This window comes from Canis aureus, chromosome 5 (assembly GCF_053574225.1).
Source record: "Canis aureus isolate CA01 chromosome 5, VMU_Caureus_v.1.0, whole genome shotgun sequence".
Taxonomy (NCBI): Eukaryota; Metazoa; Chordata; class Mammalia; order Carnivora; family Canidae; genus Canis; species Canis aureus.
Genome location: NC_135615.1, coordinates 74,096,553 through 74,116,652, shown reverse-complemented (window position 1 = coordinate 74,116,652; position 20,100 = coordinate 74,096,553). Strand labels below are relative to the sequence as shown.

The 20,100-nt window shown below is 50.6% G+C and overlaps 1 protein-coding gene across 6 annotated transcripts in view; it reads left to right on the top strand.

Annotated features, from left to right (window-relative positions):
* The window catches only part of ZDHHC18 (zDHHC palmitoyltransferase 18), a 71,712-nt gene that overhangs the window by 9,789 nt on the left and 41,823 nt on the right, over positions 1-20,100 (top strand). For 5 of the 6 annotated variants that reach the window (XR_013380478.1, XR_013380479.1, XM_077898959.1 and 2 more), the window contains exons 3-5: positions 1,567-1,604; positions 1,693-1,742; positions 7,360-7,520. Coding sequence is in view for 4 of the 6 variants with exons in the window: in XM_077898959.1 (XP_077755085.1) it covers positions 1,567-1,604; positions 1,693-1,742; positions 7,360-7,520 (249 nt within the window). In the remaining 2 variants the exon portion in view is untranslated. Of the gene's footprint in view, positions 1-1,566; positions 1,605-1,692; positions 1,743-2,800; positions 3,172-7,359; positions 7,521-20,100 lie in introns of those variants that run through there. The other variant, XM_077898958.1, reaches the window with a different exon arrangement.

The following is a 20,100-nucleotide window of genomic DNA, read 5'->3' as shown; positions in this document are numbered from 1 at the left end:
TAGGAGGGGGTCCCAGGAAATACACCTCAAAAGATGGGACTAGAGATCTGGTTTGGTTGTGTCATTGAGTTTCAATGTGCTGAGATCTTTGCCAATGAGAAACACAATGCAACTAATCCAAGGCATGCTGTGGTATCATGATTAATCAAATCATCACCTGTGGTTATTTGTGATGACGTGTCAATTCAAGCAAGTGCCTTGGGGGCCCAAATGGTTGTTGCACTTGACTGTTATGGCAGTGATGATGACTATGGGGACCTGGTATTACAGGAATGCTTCTGAATGCATCAGAGTCCTTGCACAAAAATGACAAGCTTGCTTGGGTCTTTAAACTCTCAGCCTAAGTCATGGTCAGAGAGTCCTAGAGCTTTCAGGATCTCTTATTTCTTCTAGCCCTCAGACTTATTTGCTACAAATAAAATACTATGCATGTTGCTGAATTACAACAGTTGAATTCAGTCTTGTTAAGTATTTCTGGTGATTGAGAAGGAGTGGGACCTGAAACTTGGAATGGGCACATCTGGCTTGACTCTCAGTCTCCTCCATTCTTCGAGCAGATGGCAAAGGGAGCAAAGATCAGCCCCTGGAAGTTTTATGAGCTGGCTCGTCATTTCCACTCATATCCCATTAGCCAGAATTCAGTCACTTGGTCACACCTATCTGGAAGAGAGGCTTCTCTCTTCTCTCTTCTCTGGGAACTGTGGGTGTTGGTGAGAATGAGTAGTTTATGTCACACTAGATGGGTCACTAGTGACATTTAAGATAGAAAGGTTTTGGGTTTTTTTAAGATTTTATTTTTAAGTAATCTTTACACCCAATGTGGGGCTTGAAGTTAAACCCTAAGACCAAGAGTTGCATGCTCTTCCGACTGAACCAGCCAGGTGCCCCAAGATAGAAGTTTTAGGGGAGTGATGTAGACAGAGGTTAAATTGTTAAAAGAAATGAATAGGTGACATGGAAGTTGCAGCTACTATTTAAATAAGAGAAAAAGATAAACCTGACGCTAGAGTGAGGAGGTAGTCAAATGGAATGCTGTGTCTGTTATTGGCATTTTAGTTTTGCTTTTTATTTATTTATTTATTTATTTTTAAAGATTTATTTATTTGAGAGAGAGTGTTTGTAGGTGTGCACTCCAAAGTGGGGCTCATCAAACCCCGAATCTTTGGCATCAAGGGCATGGCTAGGCAGCTTCTGGCATGTGTAACAATTAGTGATCCTTGAGGTCACTGTTGTTACCTTTCTATCCCTCTGTATTATGTATTTTTTTTTCCCACTGAGGTGCATTATGTATTTTTTTAAAGATTGATTAATCTTAGAGAGCAAGAGAGAGTGCACACAGTGGGGAGGGGCAGAGGAAAAGAAAGAATCCCAAGCAGACTCCATGCTGAGCTTGGAGCCTGAGCTGGGGCTTGATCTCATGACCCTGAGATACTGACCTAAGCTGAAACCAAGAATCAGATGCTCAATGGACTGAGCCACCCAGGCCTCCCTGCATTCTGTATTTTGATTTTTGTTTCTTACTCTCTCCTAGTTTCTAGCTCTCTCTTTTCCTATACTTTTCCTTAGGTTTTCCAGTAACCCCCGTGCGGTGGACAGAACCTAAGGTAACACCCAGTGACTCCTGCCTCCTGGTTTTCACATAAAAGTGTGATCCTCGTTTTGAGTTCAAGTGGACCTCTGACTTTCTTCTAGCCTATAGAACATGGCAAAACTGATGGGATATCTCTCCCACTACATACATAGTAAGTTACATTATGTGAAACTCTGTCTTAGCACACTGGAGCTAGAGACTCTCCTTGTGGGCCTGATGGAGTGAGTAAACAGCCATGTTGTAGAAGCCCACATGACATAACCCCCAGGAGCTGCGGATGCCTCTGGAACCAGCTGACAGCCATCAAAAACCCCAGGCCTTGAGCCATACAGTCCAAAGGAAATAAGTTCTGCCAAGAAAACCTGAAGGCGCTTGCATGTGGATTCTTCCCCAGTTGAGTCTCTGGGTGAGGATGCAGCCTTGCTGATAACCTTGATTATAGCCTTCTGAGACCTGGAGCAAAAGATTCAGCTGATAGGGCTGAGGCTCCTGACCTGAACCTCAGATAATGTATGTTGTTTTAAGCCACTAAATTTGTGATAATTTGAATCACAGCAATTTGGAAAATGAATACACCTAAAATTCTTGAAAAATACTGGGGCCCTGTGGCATCAACCCTACATCAACCCTGATACCTAAACAACCCTTGGTTTGGGTCCAGATCACAGAGCTGGGAGGGAGGCCAGAGATGTGCCACACATATCCACTGGGCACTTTGAACTTCAAGACAGTAGCTAACAGGCCCCTCGGGTTCACAACAGATTGTATCCCCACCCCCACCCCCTCGCCCCAAATACCTATCCAGTCAGTCCTCAGAGATGGCTGAAGCCTGGCAGCCCTGGAATTACAGATTGTCAGAAGTAAATCAAGAAGTGCACCACTCGAATCTGGGCGCTCGGCAAGGTGCCCGGCACGCAGGGGACGCCCCACAAATGGTTTCCTTGCAAAACAACAGAAAGCTCCCGGGAGCGCGCATCTGCCGCCGCGTCGTCGTGCAGAGGGGACCGCCGGGGCTCAGGGTGGGCAGGGACCGGCCGGGACCCCGCGGCGGGGCTCGAGCGCCATCCCGGGCCCAGGCGGAGGGGGCGCTGCGGCGGGAGGCCGCGCCGGGCGGGGGCGGGGCGGGGCGGCGGCGGGGCCGCCCCCAGCGAGCGAGCGCCGCGCGCCGCCGCCGCCGCCGCTGCCTCCTCCGTTGCTCGGCCCCGGTCCCGGTGCGGCCCGGCCGGCTCGCGGGGCGCCGAGCCGAGGCCCGCGGCCGGCCGCATGAAGGACTGCGAGTACCAGCAGATCAGCCCCGGGGCCGCCCCGCCGCCCGCCTCCCCTGGGGCGCGCCGTCCCGGCCCCGCCGCGCCCCCCGGCCCGGGCCCCGGGCCCCCGCCGCCCGCCGCCGCGCCGCGCTGGAGCAGCAGTGGCAGCGGCAGCGGGAGCCTCGGCCGCCGCCCGCGGCGCAAGTGGGAGGTGTTCCCGGGCCGCAACCGCTTCTACTGCGGCGGCCGCCTTATGCTGGCCGGCCACGGCGGCGTCTTCGCACTCACGTTGCTGCTCATCCTCACCACCACCGTCCTCTTCTTCGTCTTCGAGTGAGTCCGGCGGCGCCCCCGGCCCCGCCCCCTCGGGCGCCCCTGCCCCTCCGGCCCCCTCCGGCCCTGGCCGCGCACCCCACCTGCCCGGATCCTGGGTGGGCTCTTCAGCGCCTCTGGTCTCCCTCTGGGCCCCCCGCCTTCTCCCGCGACCCCGGGCGCTCCACCCTTCTCTGCACCTGCCAGGCATCCTCCCCTCCCTGCTCCTCCCTGGCCTGCGTCCTCCGCCCTCTGCTCAGGATCTGCCCCGAGGCCTTCCCAGTCCCCTTGCATGTGTCTCATCTGCCCTCTCGGCCCTCTCCACCTAGCACCGCACCCCCCCACCCCGACATTTCCCCAATCTCCATCCTCCCTCGCCATCTGGATGCCCCATCCATACGGGGACCCATCACCCCATCCTCTGCGGCCCGCCCCCCATCCCTCCCTGCCTTTCCCTGGCACCCTGCCTTTGCCAACCTCTGCCAGGAGCACCACCCTCCCTTGTCCCTCTACATCCTCCCATCCTCTGGGCCCTCTGGGAACCTGGCTCGAGCCTCCGGGACCTCCTTGCCCTCACCTCTCCCCAGGACCATCTTTCCCCCAGCCTCTTTCCCACCCAAGGCATCTTTGCTCTTTCTCTCTTCCAGACAACTTCTGAATTTCTTCCGGGTCCTTTGGCTTTATACTCCCCATCACAAATCTCCTAGCTGCCTTCTGGTCCCCCCAGGGCCCCTTCTGGGGCCCCCTGTTATCCCTCTACTCTCAGAGCCTTCCGCCTTCCTTTCCCCTCAGTCTTTCTCCCTCCAGACCCTCAGGTAATCTTCCCAAACAGCTTTGGGCCTCTAAGGCCTCCAGTCCCTCTCCAGCACCTTCCTTAACTTCCCTAACACTTCCCAGCCTTCCCTCAGACTCTGCCAAGCCCCTGCCCCCCCCCCCCCCCAACCTCTGACCTCCGGGTTTTCTTTGCCTTCTCAACATTCTGGAGCATACCTCTGGCCTGTCCCGTGGCAGGAACAGCTGCAGCGCCTTGTTATTTTTCCAGAGAGTCCAGAGTGCTTTGGTGGGGCAGGTCGTATTTGCCCCCGTGAGCTTTTGATCCCCAGTGACACAGGATTGGCCCACACAGTATCTCCGTTTTCTGGTTTGCGGGGGTGGGGGATGCCTGTCATTTCCCAGGGTCACGTTTTTGTATCGGAAGTTTTCCAACTTGGAAAACTTGGTCTGTAGCTTGAGCCATCTGCTGTGTGATTCTTTGCACACACGCTCTCACTTCCCCTCCTGGTTCTCCCCATTCTTTGTGGTCTTCCTTAACTGGCCAATGTGGTGAATGATTCCATCTCTGGAGCCAGCAGACCTGCTTCCCATGCCAGGTGCACCACGCACCGCTGCCATACTGCGTGACCTTGGGGCCGGTCCCTTCACCTTGGAGCCCCAGTGCTCTCATCTATAAAATGGGGTTTATAATAGGTTGTCGTGATGGTGGCACAAGGTTATGTATGTAAGCTTTTAGCCAGGAACAAGCCCTGGATGCTGGATGCTGCTTTTAGCTCTTGTCTTCACCATAAAGCACTTGCTAAGGGCCTGTGGCCATGCTAAGGCTGCCACAGAGACACCACCCCCAGGGACCCTTTCCAGCTGCCAGATCATGTATCTGCAACCTTGGGTTTCCCCTTGAAGTAAGGTGAGGACTTTGTACAAATTAGCTTCTCCCTTTCCCCCTTCCTTTCTGAGTCAGGATGGATAAAAAGATCCAGGATAATATGACAAGCAGAAGCTCTGGGTAGCCCCCAGCCTCCAGCATGTTCCCTGGGCAGAGTTTCAGATCCATCTCGCTGGGCTGACCCACATGAGTGTTTTGAAAGTTTCTTTTCCAGTACCTCTAGGGCTGCACCCCGGGCAAGAGGAAGTTGACCCCCGCAACCATGTAGCGTGGGGTTCAGTCCATTCAAAAGCAGTATCTCCCCTGGGCTGTGGGGGTATCTTGACCAGTGCCAGATTTGTCCCCCAGAGAAGGGAGAGAGGAGGACTTCTGGGCTTGGGGAGGGTGTGTGAATCATCTCGCTTTGTCTGTGCCCTTCCTCACTTGGGCTGGTGGGGTTGGCAAGAGGGTTTGGGTTTGGGCTGAGCGTAGCCCTGGGTCTGAACTGGGGTGAAACCTCAGTAGCGGCCAGCGCTGGGGAAGGCTGGAGAGTGAGCGAGCTCACACTCTCCCATTGTTCTGGGGAACCATAGATTGGCTCTCTAGGGCTTTTCTTGCTGAGAATGGTTTTGCTTCATTGTTTGGTTTCATGGATTATTGCACAGGGCTGTCAGCAGGGTGGCTTCTGCCCCACTTCCCACCCCACACAGAGGCCAAAGTGCCCCTTTAATTCTAAGTCAGATCCCTGTCCCCTCTGGGATCCTCCCTGGCTCTCCCGAATAAGAGCCAGAGCCCTGATAATGGGCTTCCTCTGTGTCCATCTCCTTCCACTTCCCCCCACCTCCCCATGCATCCTCCTCCAGGCACATTGGCCTCCTTGCACATTCCTGCCTCAGGGCCTTTGCACAGATTGGAATACCCTTCGTTCAGGTAGTCTCATGGTTCACTCCCTCACTCTTCCCTCCTTCCCTGAGTGTCCCTATAACATACCAAACCACTCCCCCCCCTTCTGTCCCTCTTCTCTGACTACTTGCTCTCTGGAAGCACTTGCCACCATCTGAACATACTATGTGCATATTTTCTGCTAGTTTGTTGCCTGTCTCTTCACCAGGGCAGGACTTCATTCTTACTGTTGTGTCTTCAGTGCCTAGAACAGGGCCTGGTGTGTAATAGGCACTCAATATAGTAAATATTTGTTGAATGAATGTAAGGAGTATTTGCTAAGGGCCCAGAGGCCCCGGTCCTGTCGTCGGCTGGCTAGGTGACCTTGGGTGGGGCCTCAGAGTCCGCCTCTGTAAAATCAGGGAGCTAGGACTTAGTGTGTCTGAGGGCTCCATGAGTCTCAGACTTCAAGTCTCCATCCCCCAGAGTCTGGTTATACATGATCTGATTGATTGTCCTGTGAGGGACACAGAGGGCCCAGCTTTGTTGAGGCTCGGACCCAGGAACCACTGAGGTGTTTGGAGCAGAGTGTGTGGTTCATTTGAAGCTCTTGATCTTGGCAGTTTCTGCTCTTCAAGGGAAGGGCCTCTCGGAGGCCAGAGCCTCTGGCAGTCGAAGCTCTGGAAACAGTGTGTAGATGTCCACAGGTTTGCTTTCTGTAACTGTGCCAGCTCCTTGGCCGATTCTGGCCTACCAGCAGCCTATCATTTCCCAAGTAGCAGCTCCTTACCCCATCAGGTGCCACTCTAGCTCTGGGAGGGAAGGCAGCAGAGGACAGCGGTTAATCCTGTGGGCGGGACTCAGAGTCAACCTATGCACAGACTCTTCTCCAAACCAACTAGGGACCTGAAAGCATGGACTTGGGATGCTGGCCCTGGGATGACCGTGGCAGTGCCTGGACCATGGTCTTTCCCCTAACCCCCTTCACCTGGCTGACCCTACTCATTCTTTAGATTTTAGCTTAGGCATTATCTCCTTCAGCCAGACTATCCTGACTGTTCTGTTGTCCTCTTTCCTGTGTTACCACACACAGTCCTATGTGGCACCCCTCTGTATACATATCTTTTTTTCCCCAACTAGACCAGAGCCTCGTGGTGGGTGGGGAACAACACTCTTATTCACTCTGTTTGGTGAAGGTGTTGCCTGGCGTATGTAAGCCCTCACTAAATATTTGTGGAGTGAGTGAGTGAATGAGTGAACATTGTCATGGATGGTCGACTCAAGTGAGTACCCAATTCATTGGTAGTGGCTGCCTGAAGCTTTGTGTTCAGGATTCTGAGGCTGCAGCTATGAGCAGGGGTGAAGAATGCTGGGATCTAGAGCCCTCTCCTTAGCTCATAAAAAAAAAAAAAAAAAAAAAAAGTGCTGGGATCTGTGATTAAGGCTGCTATTGGCTCACAGGGAAAGTGCAAGGATCAATTAGTGATGTCTGCTCTCCTGGGGGCACTCCTGGGGGAGTGGCTGCACCTGCCTAGGAGCTGTCCCTCTTCCTCAGGGAGAGGCTCTCCTAGAGAGAATGCGGTGGTGTTTCTGGGCTGACGACGCCTGCCTAGTGCTGTAGCCCTGTGCCCCACAGGGCCTTCTGGGTGTCTGCTCATCTTTCCCCCTCTCTCTTTCTCTCTCTCTAGCTGTCCCTTCCTGGCCCGCCAGCTGACTCTCGCCATCCCCATCATCGCTGCCATCCTCTTCTTCTTCGTCATGAGCTGCCTGCTGCAGACAAGTTTCACCGACCCTGGGATCCTGCCCCGGGCCACCGTCTGTGAGGCAGCCGCCCTGGAGAAGCAGATTGGTGAGGCTCCTACTGCAGCTGGAGCTGTGTCTCCCAGTTCCACACTCCTTGATTTGAGAGGAGGCCTGATTTTCTCTTCCCACACCTTGCCAGAAACTGAGGGCATGGTAGTAAGTAAGGCAGGCTGGAGCTGACACCAGAGCAGAAACATGTGATAAACAAGTGAGCAAATAAGCAAGCAAGAGATGCTAGCAAATGAAGGCTGTGATGGCTGCCAGCTTAGCCCCAACTGCTCATTGTGGGCCAGGCGGGGTTTTTACCTCTTTACATGCATGATCTTATTTAATCCTCCAGTAATCCTATAAGACAGACTCTATTGTTATTCTCCTTTTACTGATTAAATCGAGTCTCAGAGGAGTCAAGTATATGGTCCAAGATCACACAGTAAGTGGAAGAGCTGGGATGAGATGTCATACAGTCTGACCAGAGTCTCTGCTCTTAAACATTCCTGTACTTACTCATTTTCTCATCAAACATTGGTTGAACCCCTATCATGTGCCAAGCACTTTTCTAAATGCTGACAATACAGTAGTGAACAAATATGACAATAATCCCCTGCCCTCTCGGAGCTGACATTCCAGCAGGAGGAGAAGGACAGTTAACAATTAAACATCTGGTGGGGCAGCCCCAGTGGCTCAGCGGTTTAGTGAACCCTTCAGCACAGGTTGGGATCCTGGAGACCCAGGATCGAGTCCCATGTCGGGCTCCCTGCATAGAGCCTGCTTCTCCCTCTGCCTGTGTCTCTGCCTCTCTCTCTCTCTCTATTTCTCTCTCTCTCTCTCTCTCTGTCTGTCTCTCTGTCTCTCATGCATAAATAAATAAAATATTTTAAAAACAATTAAACATCTGGGACGTCAAAGAGGAAAGCATGGAGGAAGGATGAGAGCTGGGGGGACAGTGATCAGAGAAGACTGTGAAGGAGTGACTTCTGAACAAAGAAGCAAAGATTTGAAAAGATGAGGGATTGAGCTGTGTGGGTATGTGGAGGAAGAGCACAGTAGGTTGTAGGGAGTGAACTAGTTTAGAGTAGGTGATCTGGGAAAGCTTCTAGGAGGAGGTGGTACTTGAGAGGAGCCCTGAATGGTATGATGGAGCCAGTACTGTGTAGTCTGGAAACAGTACAGGCAAAAGCCTGGAGTGGTGAACAAGCTGGTAATGTTTAAGGAATAGCAGGAAGGCCGGTGTGGCTATAAAGAACCTGTGCTCCCAGGCACTGCAGACAGCCCTCGATTTCTCCCAGATGGCTGTGTGTCCCCCTGGGAGCCTGGGTGCTGGGGCCAGGGCCTTAATCTCAGCTTGCTCCACCCCACCTCCTTCCTGGGGAGAAGTGACGTGGCTATTTGCACACCTCAAGGGTTTCCGGTGCATGGTTGGTTCCTTCCCCTAACGGAGTGGCTTTCAGATACTCTTTTAAACATCTAACTGGCCCTGAAGAGCCCCCGGGGCCTGTAAATGTTGGAGCCCACTGCATCCATCCCTGGAAGCTATGTCACTGGTTCTCTGGAACAACTCAGGAGGGTGGGCAGGAAGAGGGAGAATGTTCTCTTGCTCTTTGTTTATCTTCTCATTCCTCTGCCTAGGCCTGTCCTCAGCCACACCCTCAGTTGCTGTCTTCCTCTGCCTACATCCAACTTCCTTCCCTCTTGAACCCCCCCGGCCGCTCACCACTCAGCCTCTTAGACCTGACTTTGCTCCTTCAGAATCCTGCAGCCTGACCCGGGCAGTCCACCTGGCAACAGGGAGGCTCAGTGGCAGCCCGTTTCTCCTCCCTCCGGGTTGGAGCTAATTGTGGGACAGGATTATAGTCCAGCTCAGCCTGAGCTTGGAGAGCTGGCTGCCTGGAATCCTCTGGGCTCCCGTGAGCTGTGTGGGTAATAATGACAACTATAATCCCCCATGTTTGGGGAGCGCTTGACTATGTCCTGAACACTTCCCATCCATTATCCACACAAATCCTCCCAGTAGTCCTGCTGTGCTGATGCAGAAACTGCAGCAGGTGAGCACACGGCCAGGGAATGGAGGCACAGAGATGGACTGTGGGCCTTGACTCCCACACCCTTTGCTTTGTCTTCTGAGATGGCCACAGGGACACATCTTCAGTCTTCGGTGGCCACACTGTCTTCATTCTTATGTCTTGACCCAGGTATTCCATATTCTGAGAAGCTTTCATGATCCTAGTTGGGCCACACCTTCCATGAGCTTCTTGTCCTTCCTTCTCTTCTTGGCCCTGTGCTACATGGTGATCATTACAAAAATGTTGGGCAGGCCCAGCAGCCTCTCTCCTGGGCAGTGAGGGTCTTATTCACCTAGTCTACCGCTTAGGGGTCCAGAGATGTTGGCTGAGTGAGTGAGCTTCTCGAGACGCCTTCCTTGATGTCCCCAGGTGACTCATGGAGAGGCAGTTGCAGCTTCTCCCAATCAGGCATTGTGGGTTTAATCATTTAGGTGTTAATTCTATATACTGACTCCTGAGTACGGGGGCAGGAGGTGGGAGGCCAAAAACAAATCTGTTGTGGACCCTGCCTTCTGGCGATTTCCAGGCTAGCTCAGTGCAAGGTAGAAAGCCTGGCCAGCTGTCACAGGTATAGTTAGGCTTTGGAAGAAGATCAGAGAAACCAGGAGTATCTTCTGCCTGGGGCATATGGAGAGGCTTCCTGGAGAGATGCCTTGAGCCCAAGTTTAAAGTTGGGGTGGAGTTCAAGCACAGGAAGATGTGTGAAGGGAGCCCTCCAGGCAGATGGAAGAGAAGAGGACAGGACAGAGCGGGAAGGAGCGAGGACAGGCATGGAACCCTGCACAGGCCATATTGGCTGGAACAGGAGGAGTGCTCCAGAGAATGAGAGAACTTCTGGTTGGAGAATGGGGTGGAATTAGACACTTGGGACCCTAAATGTCAGCGTCAGAGACTTTGCTTTGAGAACAGCCGGCAGCCTGGCAAGTGACATCTTTGAGGCCTTTGAACTCTGAAACTTGAACAGGAGCCAGATTGAGGGTGGGGCCAGGAGGTTTCTAATCAGGGTGAAATATATCTTCTTGAAAAGGACTAAGGTCACTGAGCCTTTTCAAGAAGGTTGGGGACCAGCTTTGAGGTGGATGGTGCTGTTCGTATAAACATGAACTGATGATTATTGCGGCCCGGGGCCCCTGCAGCCTGTAGGCTTCTCCCTTTGGCTCCATAGGCCAGCAACTCCAGCCCAGTAGGTTCTAACCCAAGGCTGCTGCCCTGCAAGGACCATCTGAGGTAGGCTGACCAGCTCCTTCCAGTCTCATGTCCTGGGAAACCCCTCAGTCATAGGCTAACCAGGGCGGTTGGCCACCCTGGTCTGAGCTCTTGATTTGTCAACTGGCGAGCCATGCAGCTGGGTCACCCTACTGGGCCAGCCATACAGGGTCCAGGCCCTCTGAGAAATTGGGGAAGAGGGAGGAGGTGGCAACATTGCCCCCCAAGAGGCTCCCAGTCTGATGGGAGCTGATGGAAACATCCCAATCTGAGCAACAGACACTGACCTAGACACATTTACTGCTCACAGAACCAATATATAGGCTGCCTCTCCCTCGCCACCACCCAGCAGGTCACAAATGGCAGCCTATCTATGCCCAGTGACTCCCCTCCAGTCCTTCTGCAGATCTGCCTTATCTGCTACCTGGATTGGCTCTGCTGACCCGGCCCCAACACCTGGCTTCTCCCTTCAAGCATAGTTGTCTCTCCAAGACCCGGATTTGGCCTCAGCCCTCCCTGGCTTAGAATTTGGTTGACTCCCTCGTGACCTCAGCAGCATTTCCTGAAAATCAGTCATTTGAGTACAGCCTTGATGATTTTTACCCTTTCTGCATCTCACCTTCTACCTTCATTTCCTGGTATTTTCCTCTAAGTGACTAGTTGTTGTTCTTTTTTTAAAGATTTTATTTATTTATTCATGAGAGACAGAGAGAGAGGCAGAGACACAGGCAGAGGGAGAAGCAGGCCCCATGCAGGGAGCCCGACGGGACTTGATCCCGGGACCCCAGGATCAGGCCCTGGGCTGAAGGCAGCGCTAAACCACTGAGCCTCCCGGGCTGCCCTGAGAGACTGTTTTTTGTTTTTTAAGATTTTATTTATGTATTCACAAGAGACACAGAGACACAGGCAGAGGGAGAGGCAGGCTCCATGCAGGGAGCTTGATGTGGGACTTGATCCCAGGTCCCCAGGATCATGCCCTGGGCTGAAGGCGGCACTAAACCGCTGAGCCACCCAGGCTGCCCAAGTGACTAGTTTTTAAATGTGTCTTACAAGGAAAAATTTTATCACAGGTGCCAGCAGAAAGCCTCTTACTCAAAATAGAAGGTAATCATGAAAACAAAACATAACAATGTGACAAAATTCTTGCTGTTTATGGTTTCCTGCAGACCTTAGCCGCCCTGAGGACTGATCACAGCTATTAGGTCTTAGAAGTCGAGAGTTTTCCCCTCAAGTCAAAGGCTTGAAAGAAAATTGAAAAGGGACTAACTTTCTCATTCCGTGAGTCAGTGTTACTTAGTGTTGTGGCCAGGAGACGGATCGTCTTCCACCTTCCTGAACGTTTGCCCTTGGAGGAGCGCTTGCCTGTGCAGGCAACCCTGGGGTCCCCAGCCCTGCCAGGTGATGGTGATGGGGACTTGCTTGTGCCTTTGCTCCGTTCACCCCCCCACCGCCTCTTCCGGGTGCCCTCCTTCCTGGTGAGCCCGGTGGGCCGTTCCTCCTGACCCAGCTTAATTGCTGCCCCACCTTTTGTTGAATTCCGCCTCCCCCAGTGTCGAGTATGGACACCAGTAATACCATTAACCCACCAGCTATGGGTTAGGCCTTTGCATCTCTCACTCGCATCAGTATCTTACAAGTTCCATACGATCGTTACCCAGGGAGGAACTGAGGCTCAGAGAGGTTAGGCAGCTTCCTCAAAGTCACAAGCTAACAGGTGTCCAGGCCAGGTTTCAAAATGAGATCAGGCTGGCCCTGGAGGCCCCATACCTGACTCAGTGCCTCCTATACGACCGCATAATTAGCCACCTCACCGCTTGCTCTGCCCTCAGGCCACGCTCTTCCTGTGTCCTCTGGTCTGTCCCTCTGCTGTGATGCAGTGGGTGCTCCATAAACCCCTGGAATGGACAGAAAGGGTCAGGTGGGGATTACAGTGACCCAGTGTGTGCGGCCTGGGCCCTGCAGTGACCTTGAGCTGACCTCGAAGCAAGGGAGACCACAGCCCTGCAGCTGTTTCCTCCACAGGTGGGGGCAACGGAAGGCCAAGGCCAACAGTCAGGACCCAGCAAGGGGGGTGGAGACCCCCACCTGCGCTCACTAAAGCCGGCTCAATGGCCCACCCCCACCCTCAAGGACTTCCGTGCTAGCCCCTGGGCTTTGGTCATAGACACCCCACCACCTGGCTTGCCTTTCGTGGGCTGTGGGCCTTGAGCCCTGGTTGGGGCAGAGACGCCCATAGCACACCCTGGGGGAGGGGGAAAGTGTGGGGAGAATCATTTGCTTCTCACAGATATTCAGTGAGAAGGAGCCTCCCCCCCCACCCTCCATGACCACATCGCCAGGGGTTGGAGAGTCCCATCTGCAAGGCAACAGGAAGGTCTTACTGGCATGAACAGGCCTTTTTACTTCTTAGAGGAAAACCCAGGAGCCTTGGAGTAGATCTTAGGTTTCCTTAGGGCAGGAATAAAGTATCTTACTACTCTCTCTTCCTTCCTTCTTTTTTTTTTTTTTTTTTTTTTAAGTTTTTATTTATGTATTCATGAGAAACAGAGAGAGAGAGGCAGAGACACAGGCAGAGGAAGAAGCAGGCTTCGTGCAGGGAGCCCGATGTGGGACTCGATCCCGGGTCTCCAGGATCACACCCTGAGCCAAAGGCAGATGCTCAACCGCTAAGCCACCCAGGTGTCCCACTTCCTTCTTTTTCCAAAAAATATTTTCTGAACTGGATGAACAAAGCAAATGTGGTTTTCTGTTTTAAGCACTAGGAAAAAAATAATAAAAAAAAAATGAAGTAGACACTAGGCCCAACATAAGGCTTGAACTCATGAGTCTGACAGTCTACTGACTGAGCCAGCAAGGCGACCCCCCTTTTTTCCCTAATTTTTATATTTAATTTGTTTTTATTTATTTAAAGATTTATTTATTCATTCATGAGAGACACAGAGAGAGAGAGAGGCAGAGACACAGGCAGAGGGAGAAGCAGGCTCCATGCAGGGAGCCTGATGCGGGACTCGATTCCAGGTCTCCAGGATCACTCCCCGGGCCAAAGGCGGCACTAAACCGCTGAGCCACCCGGGCTGCCCCCAAGATTTTATTTTATTTTAAGTAATCTCTAAGCCCGGTGTGGGGCTGAAACTTACAACCCCGAGATCAGGAGTTGCATGTTGTACTGACTAAGCCAACCAGGAGCCCCTTTGAATTTTTTTTTAAAGGAAACATATTTGACTTACCTGTACGTACTTGCCTCTTCTCCCCTCACCTGCCACCCCCAGGCCTTGTACAATATCTCGACATAGTGGTTGGTGATGTCTGAGAGAATGTTTGGAAGACAAGAGTTCTAATTTCAGCCCTGCCTTATACTATTGAAATGAAGTCTGTTTCCTCATCTGTAAAATGTGGGTACCTACCCCCTTGCCCAGCCCAGAGCATTTTTGGTGCATCGAGTGAGACAGGGAATATCAGTACACTTCAAAAATTGTTTTTCTCTGTTGAAGCTTAAGAGGCTGAGCCTTGTGGTCAGGAATGGCAGCAAATGGACTTGCTCCATAAGCTACCACTGGTACCCCCTGCTGGCAGGCGTGTGTTGAGGAGGATTCTGAGGCGGAGTCCAGGGCAGTGATTGGTCACCATGGTCTGGCCTGAGAATAAACAGCAGAACAGCTGCTTGCCTTCCTCCCGCGTGGGGTCCAGTCTCCACAGTGGCATCCCTGGAAAGCCTCCTTTGACCCATCTTATTTAGGGCCTGGGGATTGATGACTTCAATTCAGCATCTGGGTGGCTCCCTTGCTCCAGTGTGACACTTTCTCTCCCCCACCCCTGGCTCTTGGCAGCCCAAGGAAGTTGGGTGTGCAGAGCTTTACTTCCTCTTTCTCAGAGTTCTAGGAGGAAGCCTGGCCACCGAGGCCACAGTGTACTGGTAGGAGTCCCCTCCCTGCCTAGGGGAGGGCCTATGGGAATCCAGTGAGGATTCTAGAACTTTTCTCCTCCTCTTTCCTGAAGTGGGTCTGTGGCTCTCCTTCACTCTTGGATGAATTGTGTTCTGAAGTTTGGTAAATAAGTTGTTTGGAGTATAGTTTTTCCTAGAACAATAATAATAATGGCTAGTGTTTATTAAGCTCTTGCCAGGCGCTAGATGTTTTGCTAAGCTCACTTGCTGAGTTCTCCCTTCATCTTCCTTAACAACACTCAGAGGCAAGTTAGATTATGTCCCATTTTCTTTTTTAGCAGATGAGGGCACAGAAAAGTGAAGCCACTTGACCCATATCACATAGCTAGTTGCGGTTGGGCCACATGTCTGTCTGGCTCTAAAGCCTGTGTCCAAGCCTGGAAGACAACTGTGGGCAGGGACAGGAGCTGGACCTGGGGCCCATGGGGTAGGGTTACAGGTTGGATTTGGAGTAGCAGCAAGAGTTTTGGAAAGAGCTAGAGAATTCTGCATGCTGGTGTGTCCCAACATGAACTGTGTATCAGGACTGAGGCTCCCATGAATCTAGCACCATGCTTGGGGGTGTCTGCATCTTATTGAGCGCTCCCCACAGTCCCTTCAGACTGAGACTGTCTTCTCTCCATTTTACGGATGAGGAAACCGAGGCTCCGGGAGGTGAAGGGACTTTCTCCGGTAGTAAGTGGGTAGCAAAATGATGATTCAAACCTAGTGTTGCAGACTCCAGAGAGTCTGCCTTGTGACCACCCTGAGATGTACTCACCGAGTGCAAAATCCCTTCCTGGTATTATTTCTGATCCTTCTATGAGCCTTCTACGCAGTTGCTATTTGTCTGCTTTTTCAGATGCAAAAACAGGCTCACAGATGTTAAGTAACTTCCCTGACGGCACTGGCTCATGAATGGAAGGGTCAGGATTTGAACTCTAGGCCTGCCTGAGTCCAAAGCGCATATTCTCTCCTCTTTGCCTGCTCCTTCATGGTTCATAGGCCTGGGACTGCCTGCTTATTCCACTGTCCCTGCCCTCTTGGGCCATGCAGTCGAGGTGGAGAGCCCGTGTACACACACAGCAGTCCCATCACAGCCCAGCAGGGAGCAGGCGCTGTGTGCAAGGCAGCAGTGTAAGCATTGTGGCAACGGTGCTCAGAGAAGCTGCTCGAGAGTCCTGGGGAGCAAGGAGGAGGCAGGGGCCAGGGCTTGGTCAGAACGGGCAGGAAGCCAAGGCTGTAGGACCTCAGAGGGGCAGAAAAGCAGGAGTGAAGGTGGGGCCCACTCGTGCAGGGCCCAAGTATCGGGACAGGAAGTTGTCCTTTATCTGATGTGTTAGAGGAGGCCGGTAAAGGGCTGTAGGTTTTTTAGAGAAATGTGGTGTGTGTAAGGGGGTTGGAAGGCAGAGGGGCTAGAGACAGGGAGTCTTCAGGGGAAGCTGTTTGGTGCTAGCTGCGTGGCCCGGGTTAAGGCATTGGGAGGAGAGTGAAAAATGGAGCAAGATCTTGACAAGACCTAGTGACTGGCCACGAAGGGGTAAGGGGGCAGGAAGAGTCTGCAAAGGCTCTCCAAATGGAGTTTCCCGGCCTCTGCCACTCGCTGGCTGTGTGACCTTGGCCAGATCCCCTAACCTCTCTTGGCCTGCTTTCTCAGTTGTAAATTGAAGGGGTCAGAAGAGAGGCAGGCACTGAAGGGACAATTACCGAGGGTCTGCTACGTGCCAGGGGCTGTTATAGGCTCTTTGAGGTTCTTTCCAGCTCTTGGATTATGTCATTGACAGAAATAAGGAACTAGGCAGGGTTAAATAACACTCATTGTGACACTTTAAAATTTACAAAAAGACTTCAAGCCCCAGTTTTGGAAACTTGGGTTCATATCCTGGTTCTGCTGCTTCCTAGCTGGGAGTGGCCTCGAGCGCTCACTCATCTCACTGCAAAGTCACCTTAAGTGTAACCTGGAGGTGGTGGTAATGATAACCCTACTTCCTGGGATGTCCTCAGGATTCAAGGAGATAATGCATGCAAAGAGCTCAGCATATAGGAGGCGCTGGGTGAAGTGGTTTATTTCCCTTGCCTATTTCTTTATTTCTCTTCGTAATTCAGTGAACTGAAAATAACTGTGCACTTCTTGAACACTTACTTTGTGCCACGTCAGGTGTATTAACTCATTTAACCCTCAAAACAACCCCATGATGTGGGTACTATTGTTATTCCATCTCCGTGTTCAAGGAAACAAAGGCACAGAGAGATTAAGTGATAGGCCCTGGCGAATATCTAGCAAATGATATCATTAGGAGAAACCCAGCTAGTGGGCAGCCCGGGTGGCTCAGCGGTTTAGCGCCGCCTATGGCAAACCAGGTTTCAGAGTGTGTCCACTGGCCTCAAACCCTCTGCCCTTTGCCCTGCTGCTGGTTTTAAAGAAGAGACGTTCAGGCGCTTAGTTCCATTGTAAACATGCGCTGGTTGGGGTGATGGTGAACAGCCTAGCAAGAGTCTGCTGGGTAACTGGAATGTGAGGCACAAGTCTGTTTGCTTCATTGATGCATGCCAAGTGCCTAGAGTAGTGCCTGGCACCTGGTAGGCACTCAGTAAGTTATCGTTGGAGGCAAGTGGCCAAACTGGAGATATTATCTGGGGAGTGGATCCAGTGGAAGCAATGGCTGGGCACATTGCTAAGAGCTGGGGATCACAAGCAGCCTCATATGACTCTCAAAATTCTGTGCAGGTAGGAGCCACTGCTTTGGGAACTCTGGTCCTTTGAGGCCTGGAGCATGCTCAGTGGGTAGAATTGTGGGCTTTTGCATGTGGCCGACAGCACGTGCCAGCATAGCAGCTTTATGACCTCGGACAAGTGACTTAAACTTTTCTTTTTGTTAAGTTTTTACTGAAGTTTAATGAGCTTACAAAATGTGTACAAATCATAAGGGGTCTGTTTGTTGAGCATTCACAACCTGAACACACACATGTAATCGGCACCCAGATCAAGCAACACTATGCAAGTTCCTCTTTCTGGTCAGTGTCACCCCTCCGAGGGTGACCATTATCCTAACTTCTACCACCATAGATTACTTTTAGTTGTTTTTGAACATTTTGTGTCCTTATGTGTGTGATTTCTTCACTTTATGCAATATTAATGAGATATATACATATTTCTATGTGTGGTTGAGGATCGTTCATTCTTTGCTGTCTACAGCTCCATTGTGTGAATATACTACATTATGTTAATCTGTTACACTACTGATGGGCATTTGGGTAGGTCCAGATTTTGGCTATCATGGGATTGTTGCTGTGAACATTCCTGTATGTCTTTTGGAGCACATCAAATCATGCACATTTCAGGGTGCCTGGCTGGCTCAGTCAGTAGAGTCTGCGACTCTTGATCTTGAGGTTGTGAGTTCGAGCCACAGATTGGGCATAGAGTTTACTTATAAATTCCTTCTTTTTAAAAAGATCATACACAGGGATCCCTGGGTGGCGCAGCGGTTTGGCGCCTGCCTTTGGCCCAGGGCGCGATCCTGGAGACCCGGGATCGAATCCCACATCGGGCTCCCGGTGCATGGAGCCTACTTCTCCCTCTGCCTGTGTCTCTGCCTCTCTCTCTCTCTCTCTGTGAGACTATCATAAATAAATTAAAAAAAAAATTAAAAAAAAAAAAAGATCATACACATTTTTATTGGGGAGATACCTAGCTGTGGGCTTATTGGGGGTTCCTATGTTGAACTTTGGTGGTTAGTGCCAAATAGGTTTCCAAAGTAGTTATATGAGATTTCTACTTGCTTCACATTTTTGCCAGCATGTGATTTTTAATTTTTTTTTTCATTTTAGCCATTCTGGTACATGTATATAAAAAATACATCATGGTTTTTATTTACATTTCCCTGATGACTAATGAGCGTGAGCCCCTTTGCATGTGTTTATTAGCCATTAGATAGCTTCTTTTATGAAATACCTGTTTGAATCTTTTGTCCACATTTGAATTGAGTTGTCTGAGCTTTTTCTTACCGACTTACAGGGATTCTTTTTTTTTTTTAAAGATTTATTTATTTATTTATTTATTTATTTATTTATTTATTATAGACATAGAGAGAGAGAGAGGCAGAGACACAGGCAGAGGGAGAAGCAGGCTCCATGCCGGGAGCCCGATGTGGGACTCGATCCCGGGACTCCAGGATCGCGCCCTGGGCCAAAGGCAGGCGCTAAACCGCTGAGCCACCCAGGGATCCCCCAGGGATTCTTTATATATTCTGGTTACAAATCCTTTATCCATGGTCAGATAAGCATATTGTAAATATTTTCTCCTCTGAGAGTCACCTTTTCATTCTTTTAATTATATCTTTAGATGAACAGAAGTTCTCTTTTTTTTTAAATTTTTTTAAGTAATCGCTACATCCACCTCAGGTCTTAAACTTATGAGTCCGAGATTAATGCTTGGGGTCATTGTGAATGCTCACACTCTCCACCAACTGAGCCAGCCAGGTGACCCGAACAGAAATTCTTAATTTTGATATAATGCAGTTATATCAAATTGCTATTTCATGATTTGTCCCTCTGTGTTTTGTTTAAGAAATCTGTGTCTACTCCAGAGTCATAAAGTTGTTTTCCTATTATTTTTAATCCCAAACTTTTGCATTTAGAACTACAATCGATCTGAAATTGAATTTGCATTTGGTGGGAGATGGGGGTACGGATCCATTTTCCCCCATCTGTATACCCAGTGGACTCAGCACTGTTACTGTTTAATTGGAGAAGACCATCTTCCTTCATGGCACTGTGATGTTGCCTGGTCATAACCACTTGATCATTTACATATTGGGTCTATTTCTGGATTCTCTTTTCTGATCCATTGATCAGCATTTCTACCCTTGCCCCAGACCACCAGGCCTTCTTAAGTACTAGAGCTTTATCATTAGTCCTGATATCTAGTCACTTAAGTCCATTTGCTTTGTCCTTTAAGAATCCTTGGCTACAGGATGCCTGGTTGGCTCAGTGGTTGAGCATCTGCCTTTGGCTCAGGTCATGATCCCGGGGTCCTGGGACTTAGTCCCATATTAGGTTCCCCTACAGGGAGCCTGCTTCTCCCTCTGCCTGTGTCTCTGCCTCTCTCTGTGTCTCTCATGAATAAATAAAATCTTTAAAAAACTTTTTTATTATGAAAAATTTCAAACATACAAAAAGTGACTTTTCTGTAAATACAGTGACTTTCTGCATGTTCACCATCTAGATTTAGTAGTAGTTATTAGTTTCTCTTATTTGTGTCATATATCCTTTTTTTTTTTTTCAAGATTTTAAAGAAGATAGCCTCCTACATGACCACAATTCCATTACTGCTAGGAAAATGAATAGTCCCCAAATTTCTAATCTATAGTCCTTTCTCCCCAGCTTCCCCCCAAATGTCTTTCTTGTTGCCGTGTTGTTTTGCTTTTCAAAACAGGATC